Below are 14,182 nucleotides of genomic sequence, written 5' to 3' on the forward strand. Positions count from 1 at the left end.
ATGCTCACGCTATTCTTTTGCTCCAATGATGCGACCGATTCATTGCTGATCGTTAATGAATTGCTGGGTCGGTTTCAGAGTTGGCGTCTACGGTAACAAAGATGTACGCGCTTGCGCACCACATAAACACGTTCATATGCATATGTATGTGTACGTGCATATGTGCGTGTGTATGTATGAATTATTGGCGTGGCATATCACATTTTTATTTTTGTTAAAAATGTCGTTTCGCAGTTTGGGCTTTTGCTGGATTTCGCAGTCTTCATTTATATTGGCAAGCAGCGCGACGAGCATCTTCAGTTCTCACAGATCGGTCCAAACGGTACGGTCTAGCAAAATAAAGATTTTTTTAAATTGTAATTTGATTTTGTTGAGATTTAATACTTTTTTATTTAGAATTCTTAACGGCAAAACATTTTTAAATAAAATAAATTTATAGTTAAGAATGAAATTTACTAAAAAACAATAAATGTTTTAAATGACATTTTAAAAATTAAAAACTAAAAATGTTTGTTTTTGAAAACAATTGTGCCTACAAACATTAAAAGGATAACACCAGACACTTGACAACATAAGACTGTGGATTAATTCATTTGAAAAATAAAAAAAACAAATTACTGTGAAGCAAACACGAAATTTGCTAAAACGTGTAAAAACTATTTGAAAAGTTTTCAAAAGACATTTACAAACTCTAAAAGAATTAAGTGTTAAATTAAATATTTGTTTAAAGTGAAATTTGCCGTTGCTGTAATAATTTATTAATTTTTTATATTTTTTTTCTCTTCTAAAGATTTTTTAATAGATCGCCTAGAACTTTTAGAAAAATAATTTCTCTTGCTTTAAGCAAATCCTTATCTGTTTGCAAAAATGGCGCGTGCAGTACTTTGCATGGTGAGTTTTTTTTAAATAAATCATATTATTATTCGTATGTATTTTTAATAAGAAAAATGGAATATAACGAAAGTAGATTATCGCAGTAATAAGTTTTAGTCTTAACTTTAGTTTCTAGTATTTTTGTTAAAAAGTATTAACGAATAAGTATCGAAAATATTTATGAAAAAAAGTTACTATTATTTACGTGGTACAAATTAAGAAGTGCTTAAGTCGGTTAGGGCATGAGCTCAAAGCTCAAGGCAAAAACAAAATTTAAATTTTCTTGTACGATTTGTCTCGATGTAAAGTTCAGTTAGAATTTAGGTTTCACGCAGTAATTTAAGTGAATTTATGAATTCGAGTGCTTCAGATTGTTCTTAGTACGGACTTCGAATAATACCAAACATTTCCCTATTTCTTCATTTCTGGGCTCAATAACGTCTAAGATGCTTCAAGCACATTGAGTGGAATTGAATAAGAACTCAGGTTCAGATGAGATGAAATTCTGCTCGAATAGATTTCGGAAAAAGAAAAAGGATAATTTTAGTTCCGAGAAAAAGTTTAAATTATATTTTTAATATTATCTCATTAAAGTAAGTAATTTAGTAATTGAAAAGTTCAACGATTTATTTCGTAATAAACAATAGCCCTTAAAAGCTCAATAACTACTGCGGCATTCAATAAGAATTCATATGTGTAAATGCAAAGCGAAGAAATCGTATTTAGGCACTTTTTACTTTTCTACACAAGTATATACAAGGTGGCGTAAAATTATCCATCGGATTTTCTTGCTGATGGCTACAAGTTTTTTATGATGGAAACCTTTATTTGGACCTTTACGTGCTCCATGGCTTGTTTGCTTGTATACTACAATCGGTATAGTTCACAAGTGTGAAATATTACTGACTTACAACGCCGATTGCAAAAATTATAAGTTTTCCGGTAGGGTGAATAATTTTGCGCCACCTTAACGGCCGAGAGCTTTTTTTGTAATAATCGACCATAAGACGACGGAAAATTAGGTAAATTTCTAAAACGTTTATAAGGATGAAAACTTAAACTAAACATTTAAACTGATTTATTTAGATATGAATTCAATATATTTACTTAATTTATAATCTTATATGATCAACAAACCAGGAATGTACAAAGTTGCAATATTTGCTAAAGAAAACTACAGCGATGATAAATAAATGAAATGAAAACTGAATTCTTTTCATGTCCCCGTAGCGGGGCCTTTCGGCCGTTAAGGGTTAAACTGCAAAAAATAGGTATTTAAACTGCCTGAAAACTACTTAAAAGAAAGCACACTACTTAACTACTTAAAAATTTCCAATTTAAATATTTCCGAAAAAATCTTTAGTTTAATATTTTAAATTAAAAAGCGTTTAATACTTTTGTTCTAATAAAAAAAAATAGTTCATTCACAAAAACAAAAAAAAATTCCCCATTTAAAATTTTTCTCAATTTAATTTAACATTTTTCATTAGTTATTGTAATATGCTTTTATAAACCACTATAAATTATTATTTGTGTATTAACTCTCTGTATAGTAAAGACTTTGGTAGTCACACTTGCAATAAGTGCACAATTTAGCAAAATTATAGCACAATATTTTTTATTTTTATGGTTTTTTTTTGGGCGAATAAAATTTTAGGAAGGTATATGAATTTTTATTAAGATAGCTCAATAAGTAACATATGTCTGTATGTATTTTGTTCACAATAAAAATGAAAAACAAAAAAAACATCTGACCACGACACACACCTGCCAAATGGAGGGTTAAAAATATTAGGTTGGGGGAACACATTTTCGACATATTCTTTAACATCAAAAATGACCGAACAGAATCGGTGAAACCGAAATTGCACTTCATTAACTGTTACAGTATCGACACCATAAACGGCCTGACTTGCATTTCACCTTTAAAAATAAAAACTGAAAATTGTACCGAATTTCTCTTGGTTCACTTCCATTGTTAACACCCTGTAACTCACAACTGAATAGAACAGACAAAAAACAGCAAGCGAATTTTTTTAGTGTGAAATGTCACCTTGACGACGAGCATGAACTTTAAATTGTTCGATCGATATTTTACGAGATATCGGTCACTACAACCATCTACTGAGAAAATAATGAATTTCTTTTCCCCCAAACTAATACTCGTATTATAAATATTCGCTAAAAAGTTAAGACTCAACTTAGCGTAACGCCTGTGGATCACTCGATAAATAGTTCGCAAACGTGGAGCTTATACTCCATAATACAGCCAAAGCTTTTATGCTTGAAAAACTACAATAAATTTAGAAAATTCCGAAAACCATTGATAGCCAACCTTTTGGAGCGAGCCCATATAAAATCATAAATAAAACTGAAGCTCACTTTAATGCATGAAGTCTGGTGTTTTTATTAAAATAAATAAATACATAAATAATTGGCACGTACACCCTTTCTGGGTATTTGACCGAGCTCCTTTTTCTATTTGTGGTGTGCGTCTGTGTGATGTTGCTTCACAAATGGGGGGACCTACAGTTTTAAGCCGACCCCGAATGGCAAATTATTTTTTTATGAGGAGTGGAAATACACTCGCAGATTTGCCATTATCTGCCGTGGAGCGACCGCTATTAGGAAAAACTTTTTCTATTATTTTGCTGTTTCATGCACGAGATTCGAGCCTACGCACTCCCGTGCTTGTCACGCCCCGTAAAATGCATGAACTCGTTCGACTACGGTGCTTCAATTAGAAGCGGGTAAATGAGAAGTTTTGCTGAATAATTTTTTCCCACGTATGTAGCTTTTTCACAATCTGGATATCAGCATCTTAACTTGGGCGGCCAATTCACAAGAGGTAAACTCTATGGAAAACTGTTGGATGTATCTTAAATCAAAATTAAGCAACGAAATTCCACAGTGGCCACACTCACAGAAAAAAAAGAAGGAAAGAAAGTAAATGTGTCTAAATTTTATTAAATTAATAATAAGTGAAACTTGGTATTAAAAATAAAGATTTAACAACAAAAATTCTAAAAAATTTTATGAAAATAGGCAATTTCAAAAGTGAATCTTCTTATTAAAAATAAAGATTTTACAACAAAAATTCTAAAAAATTTTAGTTTTTCCCAATTCTATGAAAATAGGAAATTTCAAATAAATACCCTACAAAAAACGTGAATTTCTTGCGCTAATTTTGGTTAGTTTATTTGGTACTGAACACAAAGCTACGTGATTCTTTTTCAATTAAGTAGCGCTTCTCTTTCTTTGTACACTGAGAATTTTAATTTAGCTAATTGTGGTACATGCCTTAGCTGTCTTGGGCTGTCTTGAAATGTGCTTTGGGTAGGCACGTGATGACGTTTAACGTAATTAAAACCTTCACTGGTAGTTGCTGTAGCTAAAGTGTCGACTAAAAGCGATTACATGTATGCATTTACATGTATGTCAATAAACAGATTATGACCGGTACTTTATTTAAGTGCCTAACGTTTAATGACTATACTCGTATGTACATATGTTATGTACGCAACACAAAGTGTGTGCATTTTTTTTGTCGTTGTTTTAAGTAACATTTCTTTATATTGCTTTTGATTTTTGCTATGTTAGAAAAACCGTAAAATGCATTCCTTCAAATAGAACCCGATATATGTATGCATTTGGCTTAAGTCTCATAGTATATCGCATTGCACTATACTATACTTGTACTTATACACACTTACATATAGTAGGCTTTCAATTTAAGCACGTTTCAATTGCTATGCGGAGCTTTGAACTATTTTTATTTTCATTCCGCTAAAATAAATATTTGCCACTTTGAGAGTTTACAATTTTGTTAAGTGACGCACTCCCACACACACACATATAATAACAGCAACATGTTAATACCTGCTAATATTAGAATGTGAGCAGTGATGAGAGGATAAAAAGCAACGGTAAAAAAATAATTTTATGACGCGTAATGATTTTTGCAGTGCTATACATATACATACATAATATATTATATGATATGATGTGAGATATGCTTGGTATGTGTGATACGGCATGCTACATGAGATCAAGTGATATTATACTCGTATGTCATGTGATATGATTTAATATGATATGGCGTGCTACATGATGTGATGTGACATGATATGACATGATTTGACAAATGTAAGACACTATGCATACAGTACATAATGTTAAGTAAAAAGAGCATTTGAAGAAATATGTATGCATGCACTTATATGTATGCACATACTCATAAAAAAATGTCTACCTCTAATATATCTAATGGAAGAATGTCTCAGATGCAGATATCTGATAGCATAATTAATTTTGAAAAAAAAAAAAAATATCCGGCACGTTTTCTGAGCTGTTTACTGCTCGCTATTATGCAAAATTCGAAAAAAGTACTTACATATACATATACTGGGTATTGTGACTGACTAATTCTCCAGAAATCTTTCGTATCCATTGCTTGAGTTGTCTTCTCTTCTCTCACCCATTCACCTTTTCTGTAGAAAATATATGTATATCTAAATTTTTACCCATCTCTTTACAATTCCGAGCACCCTCTTGTTGCTTTTACCTCTTAACTTTTATTTTGCGATTAAATTTAGCGAACTCCGTTATAAATAAATCGCTCAATTCATTTCTAACGGTATTCGCATACAAATTAACTTGTTTCTGCAATAGATGTTCATGATAATTTTATTTATTTGTGAGTAAAATAAAAATAAAAATTATTCACTTCCACTCAGCGCTACAACAAGAACGTGCACACAAGTGGACGCTAATATAAAAGCAGAAACAAAGACAATTAAATGAAGGTCAAGCTTTTAGCTTTCTTTTTATGTGGTATCTTTTAAAGCTGCATAAAGTTAATTAATAGGAAATCCGGATTTTATGTGCTACCAACAAGTTTGCTGTTGTTGTTGTTGTCTGAATCACTAAGGCAAGCAAATACATAAATGTGCACCACAACAAAAATACCGCCAGGTAGTGGGTTGCAATTGATCTGAGCAGAAATCTTTGCCACGACATAACACAATTACAAAAAAAAATGCAAAACTCGCGCCGAACTAAACTTTATTTACCCGCAGTAGTAGACTTAAGCTTGAGCTGGTATTTACATTTTGGAATCAAACAAACTCGTAGAGAAAGCATTTTCCCTAAGAGCATTTCCCTATTGCATACAAAATATAGTAATTTCACAAAATAGCCGATTAACACTCACCCCTGACTTATGGTAATCGATGTATAGTTGCAGCAGGAGTTATGCTCGTATTCAACGGTTCTCGGTATTATAGCAAATTAAACGAACGATCCAAGTTCCGAACATTTTGTGCTATTTAGCATTCGAAGCTCATTGTGTTACGAATATTCCAAGGAAATTCAATGGAGATACAGAAAGTTGATAAAGCGTAGAATGAGCAGGAGGCAATTTTGCAAAATGCAAGAACTGAAAGGTATTTGTTAAGTCGCACGTGGAATTTTGAATCAAATGAATTCGCGAAAAACGCGTTGAAAAATTTTAGGCGCCCTGCAGACTGATTGACAATGAAAGCTTTAAAATTTGTTTCCATTATAGAATCAATTGGGCGCTGTTTTTACGACTATTCAATCAAAATAAAAATGAAATCATAAAACGAAGATGAAATCATGGATAAGATCTATTAGAATTGCATTTAAAGTAAATATGTTTTACTTCTTCCTTCTAGTAATCATTATAATAAGTGGAGCTTGGTGTTTCTCATGATAAGCTGTCTTGCTACGTTTTGTTATTTGTAGAAGTTTACGGTCTCGATTAACTCGTCATAAAACCTCTGTGTTGGAAATTAGATCGGTTCACGAAATTTTCAAAATTCGCCTTAGAATCTACATTTCGGAAGCCTCACACCTGTTGATGCCACATTTCACAAAATGAACTTTAAATTTAATGAAAGAGTGTTTGAAGAAAGCAAAGTTAGTCTCGAAAAATTTTTAGATAGTATTGCAAGCTATCAGAGCTCTTATGATGGGAGCATTCCTTGCAAATAGAGTTCATAAAAAGCCAATATGGAGCGAATGTAAATTGCGAAGCGCTTTAGATGGGGTAATAAAATAGATTCGCTCCAGAGAGGAGGAACAAACTACCACACCTTGAAGACGAAAGATGAACACGAAATATATCGCTGACACTGCAGAGATTTCAAATTGATATGCCTGCTTTAATAGTAGGAGAAATCTAGAATAGTGTATGAAGTAAGCTGAACCTTCCAAGCAATAATTGATGCCCGAGTAGACAATGAATTGAATGAATTGATCAACCGAGAAGTGGTAGTCTTCTGTCATGAAAATGAAAAGATTACATAAATTTCTACATTTCTAAACGTTTGATTATAAGGCTGGCAATGAGAGTGCTTGACTATCTATCCATTATAAGCCATGATAAACAAATAAATGAATAAATAGTGCATCATGTGATCATAATTTTCTTTGGTCTCTGCAAAACTTTTCTAATTTAATATTAATAATAGTAAAAAATAATAACTGGCGCTTACACATTTTGCGCCTCTTCTTTTTGCCCAGACTTAGCAAGTGGCGATTAGATGAAGCAGCTCGTACAAATGAACAAATGTTGGCAACGCAGGAAGCGAGCTGCCTTAAATTGCATGGGGTGGTAAGGCAGTGCGCTATACCAGTATAATTTGTTGTTGCTTTTATATACAAATTTTTCGTCAAGTTAATCGAGCATAGAGATAGCGCGCGGGGAAATAGCGAATAGAAGAGGCCATTTGTTGAGTATTTGACTGAGCTCCGCCGCCGATTTGTGGTGTGCGCATTGATGTTTTCCCACAAACGGAGAGATCTACAGTTTTTAAACGATTCTCTCGTGGCAGAAATACACTCAAAGGCTTGCCATTGGCTGCGGAGGGGCGACCTCTATTAGAAACAATTTCAAGTTTCATCCACATGCTTCATCACGAATACGAACATTACCGAACGTACCATTCGGCTACGGCGGATGCTAATATCGCTCAATGCAATCAAGTGTAATTCAATAGAGGCATAGTAGAAGGCATCTTAACATATTTTTCACTTAGAAAATCCGACAGTTCCACACCGATGGTAGAAGGCCCTTTTTGTTTAAATAAGGTAAATGGCTGAAACGTAAAAAAGTTGACTTTTCTCAAATAGAATATCCAACCCTTTGGAGCACACAATACTAGATATTGTATGTATTTATTCAAATTCTTTAAGAGAGACATCAAATGATTTGGAAGTAGGAAATTAATGCAAGCCAAACTTGCAGCTTCATTCATTTCGCACAATTAAATGTTGTTCTTGTTTTTCCACACAAGCAAGCAAAAGCTTTTTGCAGCAAAAATATGCCAAATGATAAATTAAATGCCTTAATCTTTTTATTTTTTGTTTTTTATAATAAACAGCCAACGCCGTTAGTTGGCGAGGCCTTCTACGGCATGTCTTTGACGTGATTGTTGGTTTCTTTGCATTGATAAATAGTAGTCTGTTGTTGTGTTATTTCGTCACATGTTTTTTTTGTATTTTTTATTATTATTTTTGCAGCTTTTGCTTTCCGACGCAACCTTATCTGCTGTTTGGCACTTGTCGCTTGCCCTTGTTTGCCTTCGATTTTCTTTATACTGTATTATTAATGAACTGAGCGGCTGACGCAGTTTTGCTGGAACACACTGCGTTCTACAACCAATGTGGGACGCATTCATTCAGTTTCGGTCAGTAAAAAAATATGACAGTTATTTATTTACCCCTTTTATTATTTGTATTTCGGTCAACGGTTTGCCTGAGGGTCTACAACTCGAAGCTTTTTTAGTAAAAAAGAATAATTAGATATGCAAATACATGTTGTAGTTGCTTGGTTTTGCTGGATTCTTTTGTGTTGGTATTTGCACCTGTTTTTATTTTATCTTTCATGCTATGTAAATTTTTTAGTTTTCTTTTTTGGGCAATTGCGTCTTGGCAATGACAAAGTTTACTAAGTGTAAGTTAGTACCATCTGCTGGTAAATCGATTTTTGGCAAGAATTTGAAATTGCCATCAGTAATCAACCAATTTGTGTTTAAAGAATTCAAATATGCATGCGAATACAAAGTGAAAATAATTATGAAATGAAAAAAATGAAATACAATAACAATTAAATTAATTAATTCGAATATAAAGGGTGGTTAAGTTTCAAGGGCCGGTGTTGATTTTGAATAAACTACAAGTTTTTAAGAAATTATTGTCATTTCTCTTTATTGTGACAATATATATAGCTCAATTACGTGTGGAACAAAATATCGGCCAAATGACCGCCGCGGCCTCGGCAGACCTCCATGCGATGGTCCAAATTGTCGATGGCGCTGAGGCATAATTGAGGTTCCATGCCGTTAATGTGCCGAATTATCTCATCCTTTAGCTCTTGAATTGTTGCTGGCATATCGACGTACACCTTTTCTTTCAAATAACCCCAAAGAAAGAAGTCCAACGGTGTCAAATCACATGATCTTGGCGGCCTATTGACATCGCCGCGACGTGAGATCATTCGGCCATCAAATTTTTCGCGCAAAATAGCCATTGTTTCGTTAGCTGTGTGACAAGTGGCACCGTCCTGGTGAAACCACATATCGTTCACATCCATACCTTCCAATTCGGGTCATAAAAAGTTCGTTATCATCTCACGATAGCGAACACTATTCACAGTAACTGCCTGACCGGCCTCATTTTGGAAAAAATACGGCCCATTGATGCCGCCGGCCCGTAAACCACACCAAACAGTTACTCTTTGTGGGTGCATTGGTTTTTCGGCAATCACTCTTGGATTATCATTCGCCCAAATGTGGCAATTCTGCTTATTGACGAATCCACTGAGGTGAAAACGTGCCTCATCACTGAAGTTGAAGTGGGCGATATGCATTTGGATTTGAACACCCGTTTTCATAATAAGTCTGAATAACTGTAACGCTTTGATCGATTATGTATCTTTCCGTGGTTCAAATTGAGTTAGTCTGAAATTGAAAAATGTCAAATGAAACGTAGAAAAAAACTTGACGTTTAGGTGTGGTTCTCATTCAATATCGGCCCTTTATAACAAATAAATTTTGTATCACATAAATAGGCTTCATTGCACTACCTAGTAAAACGAAATTTTAAAACGTTTAAAGCATCACAACTCAAAACAAATGCATGACACACTAACAAGCGCGTAATGGCCATAACATTTCATTTATAACTAATAAAATCGCACGTAATATTAAGGGGGGGAAAAAATGCAAATAATTTCAAGGTTGCAGTTCGGCACGAAGATATGCACATTTGGTCTCCTTGCCAACCAATTAAACTCGCACACACATGTTAAGTACACGTATGTATGTATGTATATGCACACATGCAAATGTATCCAACAAATTCATTCATGCTACATATATGTATATGTGTGATATGTGCAATTAAATTTGGTGAAAACAACATATATCGACTTAACAATTTTCAGCTTTTATGCACTAATTTTTTATTTTCTAATGCAATATTTTTACTATTAATCATTCAGAGTTTTAGCAAAGGAATACATTTTCATAGCATTGTTTTATATGCAATTTTTTGTTGAAAAATCAAAATTTGTTGGTCTAGTAGCGAAACCTGATAAGGCCAGATAAGTTCTTTTGTCAAAAGTTCACAAACTCAAATTAACTTCACACTCACTTCGCACTCGTTGGTTGCCTAGTATTTGTTAAATGGTTAAATTAAATCATTTTTCACATATGTAGGTGTCAATACAATTTTCCCTAACGTTGCACAGTAGCTATAAGATGGTAGATATAACCTGTTATTGAGTTAAATTTATATTACTTTTTCCTGTTTATGAATCGTAACTACTGTTTGGCTCCGTAACTACTCCAAAATTGTGCTTTGTGGATGAATTGCATATTTTGGTAGAGTCTATTTTTAGACTTTTTTAAACATTTCACTTCATTTTTATTGCAATTGATTGTTTGTTGCTTATTTGTTAGCTTACAGCAAATCAGAAGCTTCGGACCTCCGCTTACAAAGAAAACTAAAAGCCAGTAACTATTCGCAATCGGCAAAAGAATAAGCCCTGTTTTTGTTGCAAAACGGAATTTAATAAGATTCTGTGTGTAGTTTAAATTTTTTTAAATTTCTTTCTGAAAATAAAACACTAACGGGAAAACAAAGGCAACTCTCGATGTGCACTCTGCCATGAACAATTTTCTCATAAAGAAGCATCATTATGGAGAATTATTAAGAGCTAAAAGGGGGGGTAAGGGATAAACGCTAAAAAAAACACTTTTTTCATGAATTTATTGTAGCGAAACGGTTCAAGTCAGTTTATTAAAAGTGGTTGCATATTATAAAGTAACATTTCAAGAATATTTGATAAAATTTTCATGTAAAAATATTGCAAAATGAGCGAATGAGAGCACATTTACGTAGACGTCTTTTCAAAAATACATTTTGCAGTAGTCAGCATACCTCAGCGTAGAATCATCTGAAATCAAAAAAATCGAATAATTTAGTTAAAGTATGAGTTAAACTTCCCCCCAACGTTTATTTTGACGATTTATTTTCATTTTCAGCCATTTGGTAGTCGTTTGAAGTAAAAAGTGATTTTTGACGAAAAAATTCCGCCATTTTGTAGGTGTAAAACCACCTTAATATAAAAAAAAAAATGGCGAAAAAAAAACGTTGGGGGGAGGTTTTTTATATGTAAAATATGTGTGCAAAATTTCAAAAGGATCGGTTGAGTAGTTTTCAAATGCCAATGACTACGCACTTTAAAAAAAAAGGTTCGAGAAAACCGCGTTTAAAGTTTGTAACGGACTACGCGCGCAACTGCTGCGTCTCGGCAGATGTTTGAGGCGGCTCGGCTTTATGCTCTATAACTTAAAAAGTTTTGCTCGGATTGACTTAAAATTTTAACACGGTATTTTTGAAATGTTTTACTACAATAACATGCAAAAAAAATCGATTTTTATCCCTTACCCCCCCTAAATTGGAAAAGGAGCTAAGGTTAAACCATGTTAATGTTAAAGTTCTCTGGTTAAACACCGTTCAAGGTTATAAGAGTTAATATATTGCATAGCGAGTTGTGTTTCATATTTTCCTCTCCTGTAAGTGTGCAGCATGTTGCAGTTATTGCTTACCATTTATACATTCATAAATATACATACATATATACATACAATACATACATACACATAAGTACATTTACCTAAAGCGCTTATGAGGACATGCACATTGTATCTCATTTGTTCTCACTAGAAAGGGCGATACACTAAAACGACTCTACTTAAGCAAGGATGATAGATTTACCCTCTTTAGCTATGGTGACAAATAAAATTGTGAGGGGAACTTTGGTTGCCAAGTCACTTAGGGAATCGGCAGCCGAATACTGCACAATCATTTCACATGCATTCGTTTAATCAATCGTTGTTCCGATGGCAACGAAGCAACATTGTGGAGATTGTGCAGATTTTATATCACTAACACAATTGCACAATCATTTCACATGCATTCACACATTCAGTGTTCAGATAGCAACGAAGCTTCTTCATTGGTTAATTTTTTTCGCATATCAGTAACACAATCTAAGTTTTTGTTTGCAAATTGACGTCCCAAGTGACGTTAGCGCATCAGCTAATTCTGTGAGATTCGCTCGGAGCCGAATAACGGTCTGTTGAACAGCACACCTGTAAAAATCTTTTCACCATAGCTGCAATTGACTTCAGAATCTGTTTACTTCCCTACTTGAAACTTTTTAATGAAATAAATACATGAAAAATTTATTTGAATTGATGTTTATGCACTCTCTCTGCTCTCATTAGTCTGCATCAGTTATAAAGCCTTTCTGCTCTTGTTCGATTTGCTTGAAAGAAATGAGGAAAGAAAGCGAGTACTTATTCCAAGGCAAATTCACTAAAGGTGGTGGCAGTGGGCTAAGAGCAACATTTTCTATATACGAATGTCACATTGAAGTAGAAAACAAAGAAATGCTTTATTTCTCTAAAACAAATTGCACACTTTCTTATTATTTTACATAATTATAAGAATCCTTTTAGAATTTAAATTCATTACACAATTGAAAACAAATATATATATACCTTTCGTAATTTAATTCTGTGCTGACAGCCCAACTTACACGGCAAAAGCACAAAAAAAAAATTAATCAATCAGGTGGTCAGGTGCTAGCACTTTTAATACATTCGCCTTGACTTATTCACGTTATGCGCTGGAATCTGTCCACTGTTGAGGTTGGCAGCGCCGTTGGGAGTGTTATGAGTACACGTGTTTAACCTTGCGTTAGGCACAACTGATCTAGTTGATATAAGCGAATCAATTTTTTTCCTGTTAATGGTGTATCAATCCCTTAAACCTTCTTTGACATTAAAATACGTTCTGAAGGTTTTTTCGTATTTATTTTAAATTGCATAAAATAAAAATTTTATTTAAAAATATTAGTAATAGCTTTTTTTCTTAAGCATAACATTATCTGCATTTCTATTATTTGATACAACGCGTCTTTTATGGTTGCAAAGGGCACAGCACCTGACAAAAGGTTAAGTTCAGAATTTCTTTGAATTCCAAGTGATTAGAATATATTTTTATATGCACGAGCACAATGAAGTTAAGAAGAAAAGTAAATCAGTCAGCTCACTTATCAAATTGACCGTCTGTGGGCTTTTGCGACAATAAGAAAATTATAATAAACAAGTGAGGTAGCGCTAACTTCGCTGCGGTGTGAACTGTATGTACCCGCGCACATTTGAATTTTTGGAATTGGACGGACGGATGGAAGGATGGACGAACATACTTAGTACTGCCGTAAGTTTTATTATAAGTTAAATGCGTTTAGATATGAAATTATAATACTTTGATGAAGTTAGTTTTATTTAATCATGCAAATATTAAAAGAAGAATTCTAATTTTCATTCGAAATGGTCACCATTTGCTTTTACACAAGCCTTCAAACGATTTGCTTAGCCATTCAGCTATTGCAGCACGCACGTTTTCCATGTTTCCTGCTCGAACCAAAGAAGGTCTCCCAATTTCTGTGAGACCTTCGACAGGCCATGTTCTCCAAATCTGATCGCAAACTGTAGGCCAAGGGGTCTAGATGTGGACAGCAAATTTTCTGTGTCTATGAACCCAGAAATATTGTTTTTTAGCCACTGCTGGGTGGTTTTTGCCTTATGGGCTGCAGCGGAATCTTACTGCAAGATCAAACGCTCTCCATTGAAGACTCTACTGCTCAACTGCTTCATCGCACCTTCTAAGACATCCTCCTGATACACTTTCGCCTCGGTCTTAACACCTT

The 14,182-nt window shown here is 33.9% G+C and overlaps 1 protein-coding gene across 2 annotated transcripts in view; it reads left to right on the top strand.

The window, feature by feature from the left end:
• Positions 1 to 280: 280 nt before the first annotated feature.
• Positions 281 to 14,182, top strand: part of LOC129240968 (mucin-5AC) — a 66,127-nt gene continuing 52,225 nt past the window's right edge. Inside the window, exons 1-2 of one of the 2 annotated variants that reach the window (XM_054877059.1) lie at positions 281 to 322; positions 791 to 891. In XM_054877059.1, the coding sequence (XP_054733034.1) occupies positions 868 to 891 (24 nt within the window). In that variant the 5' untranslated portion in view covers positions 281 to 322; positions 791 to 867. Of the gene's footprint in view, positions 357 to 790; positions 892 to 14,182 lie in introns of both variants that reach the window. The other variant, XM_054877060.1, reaches the window with a different exon arrangement.

Source organism: Anastrepha obliqua, chromosome 3 (genome assembly GCF_027943255.1).
Source record: "Anastrepha obliqua isolate idAnaObli1 chromosome 3, idAnaObli1_1.0, whole genome shotgun sequence".
NCBI lineage: Eukaryota > Metazoa > Arthropoda > Insecta > Diptera > Tephritidae > Anastrepha > Anastrepha obliqua.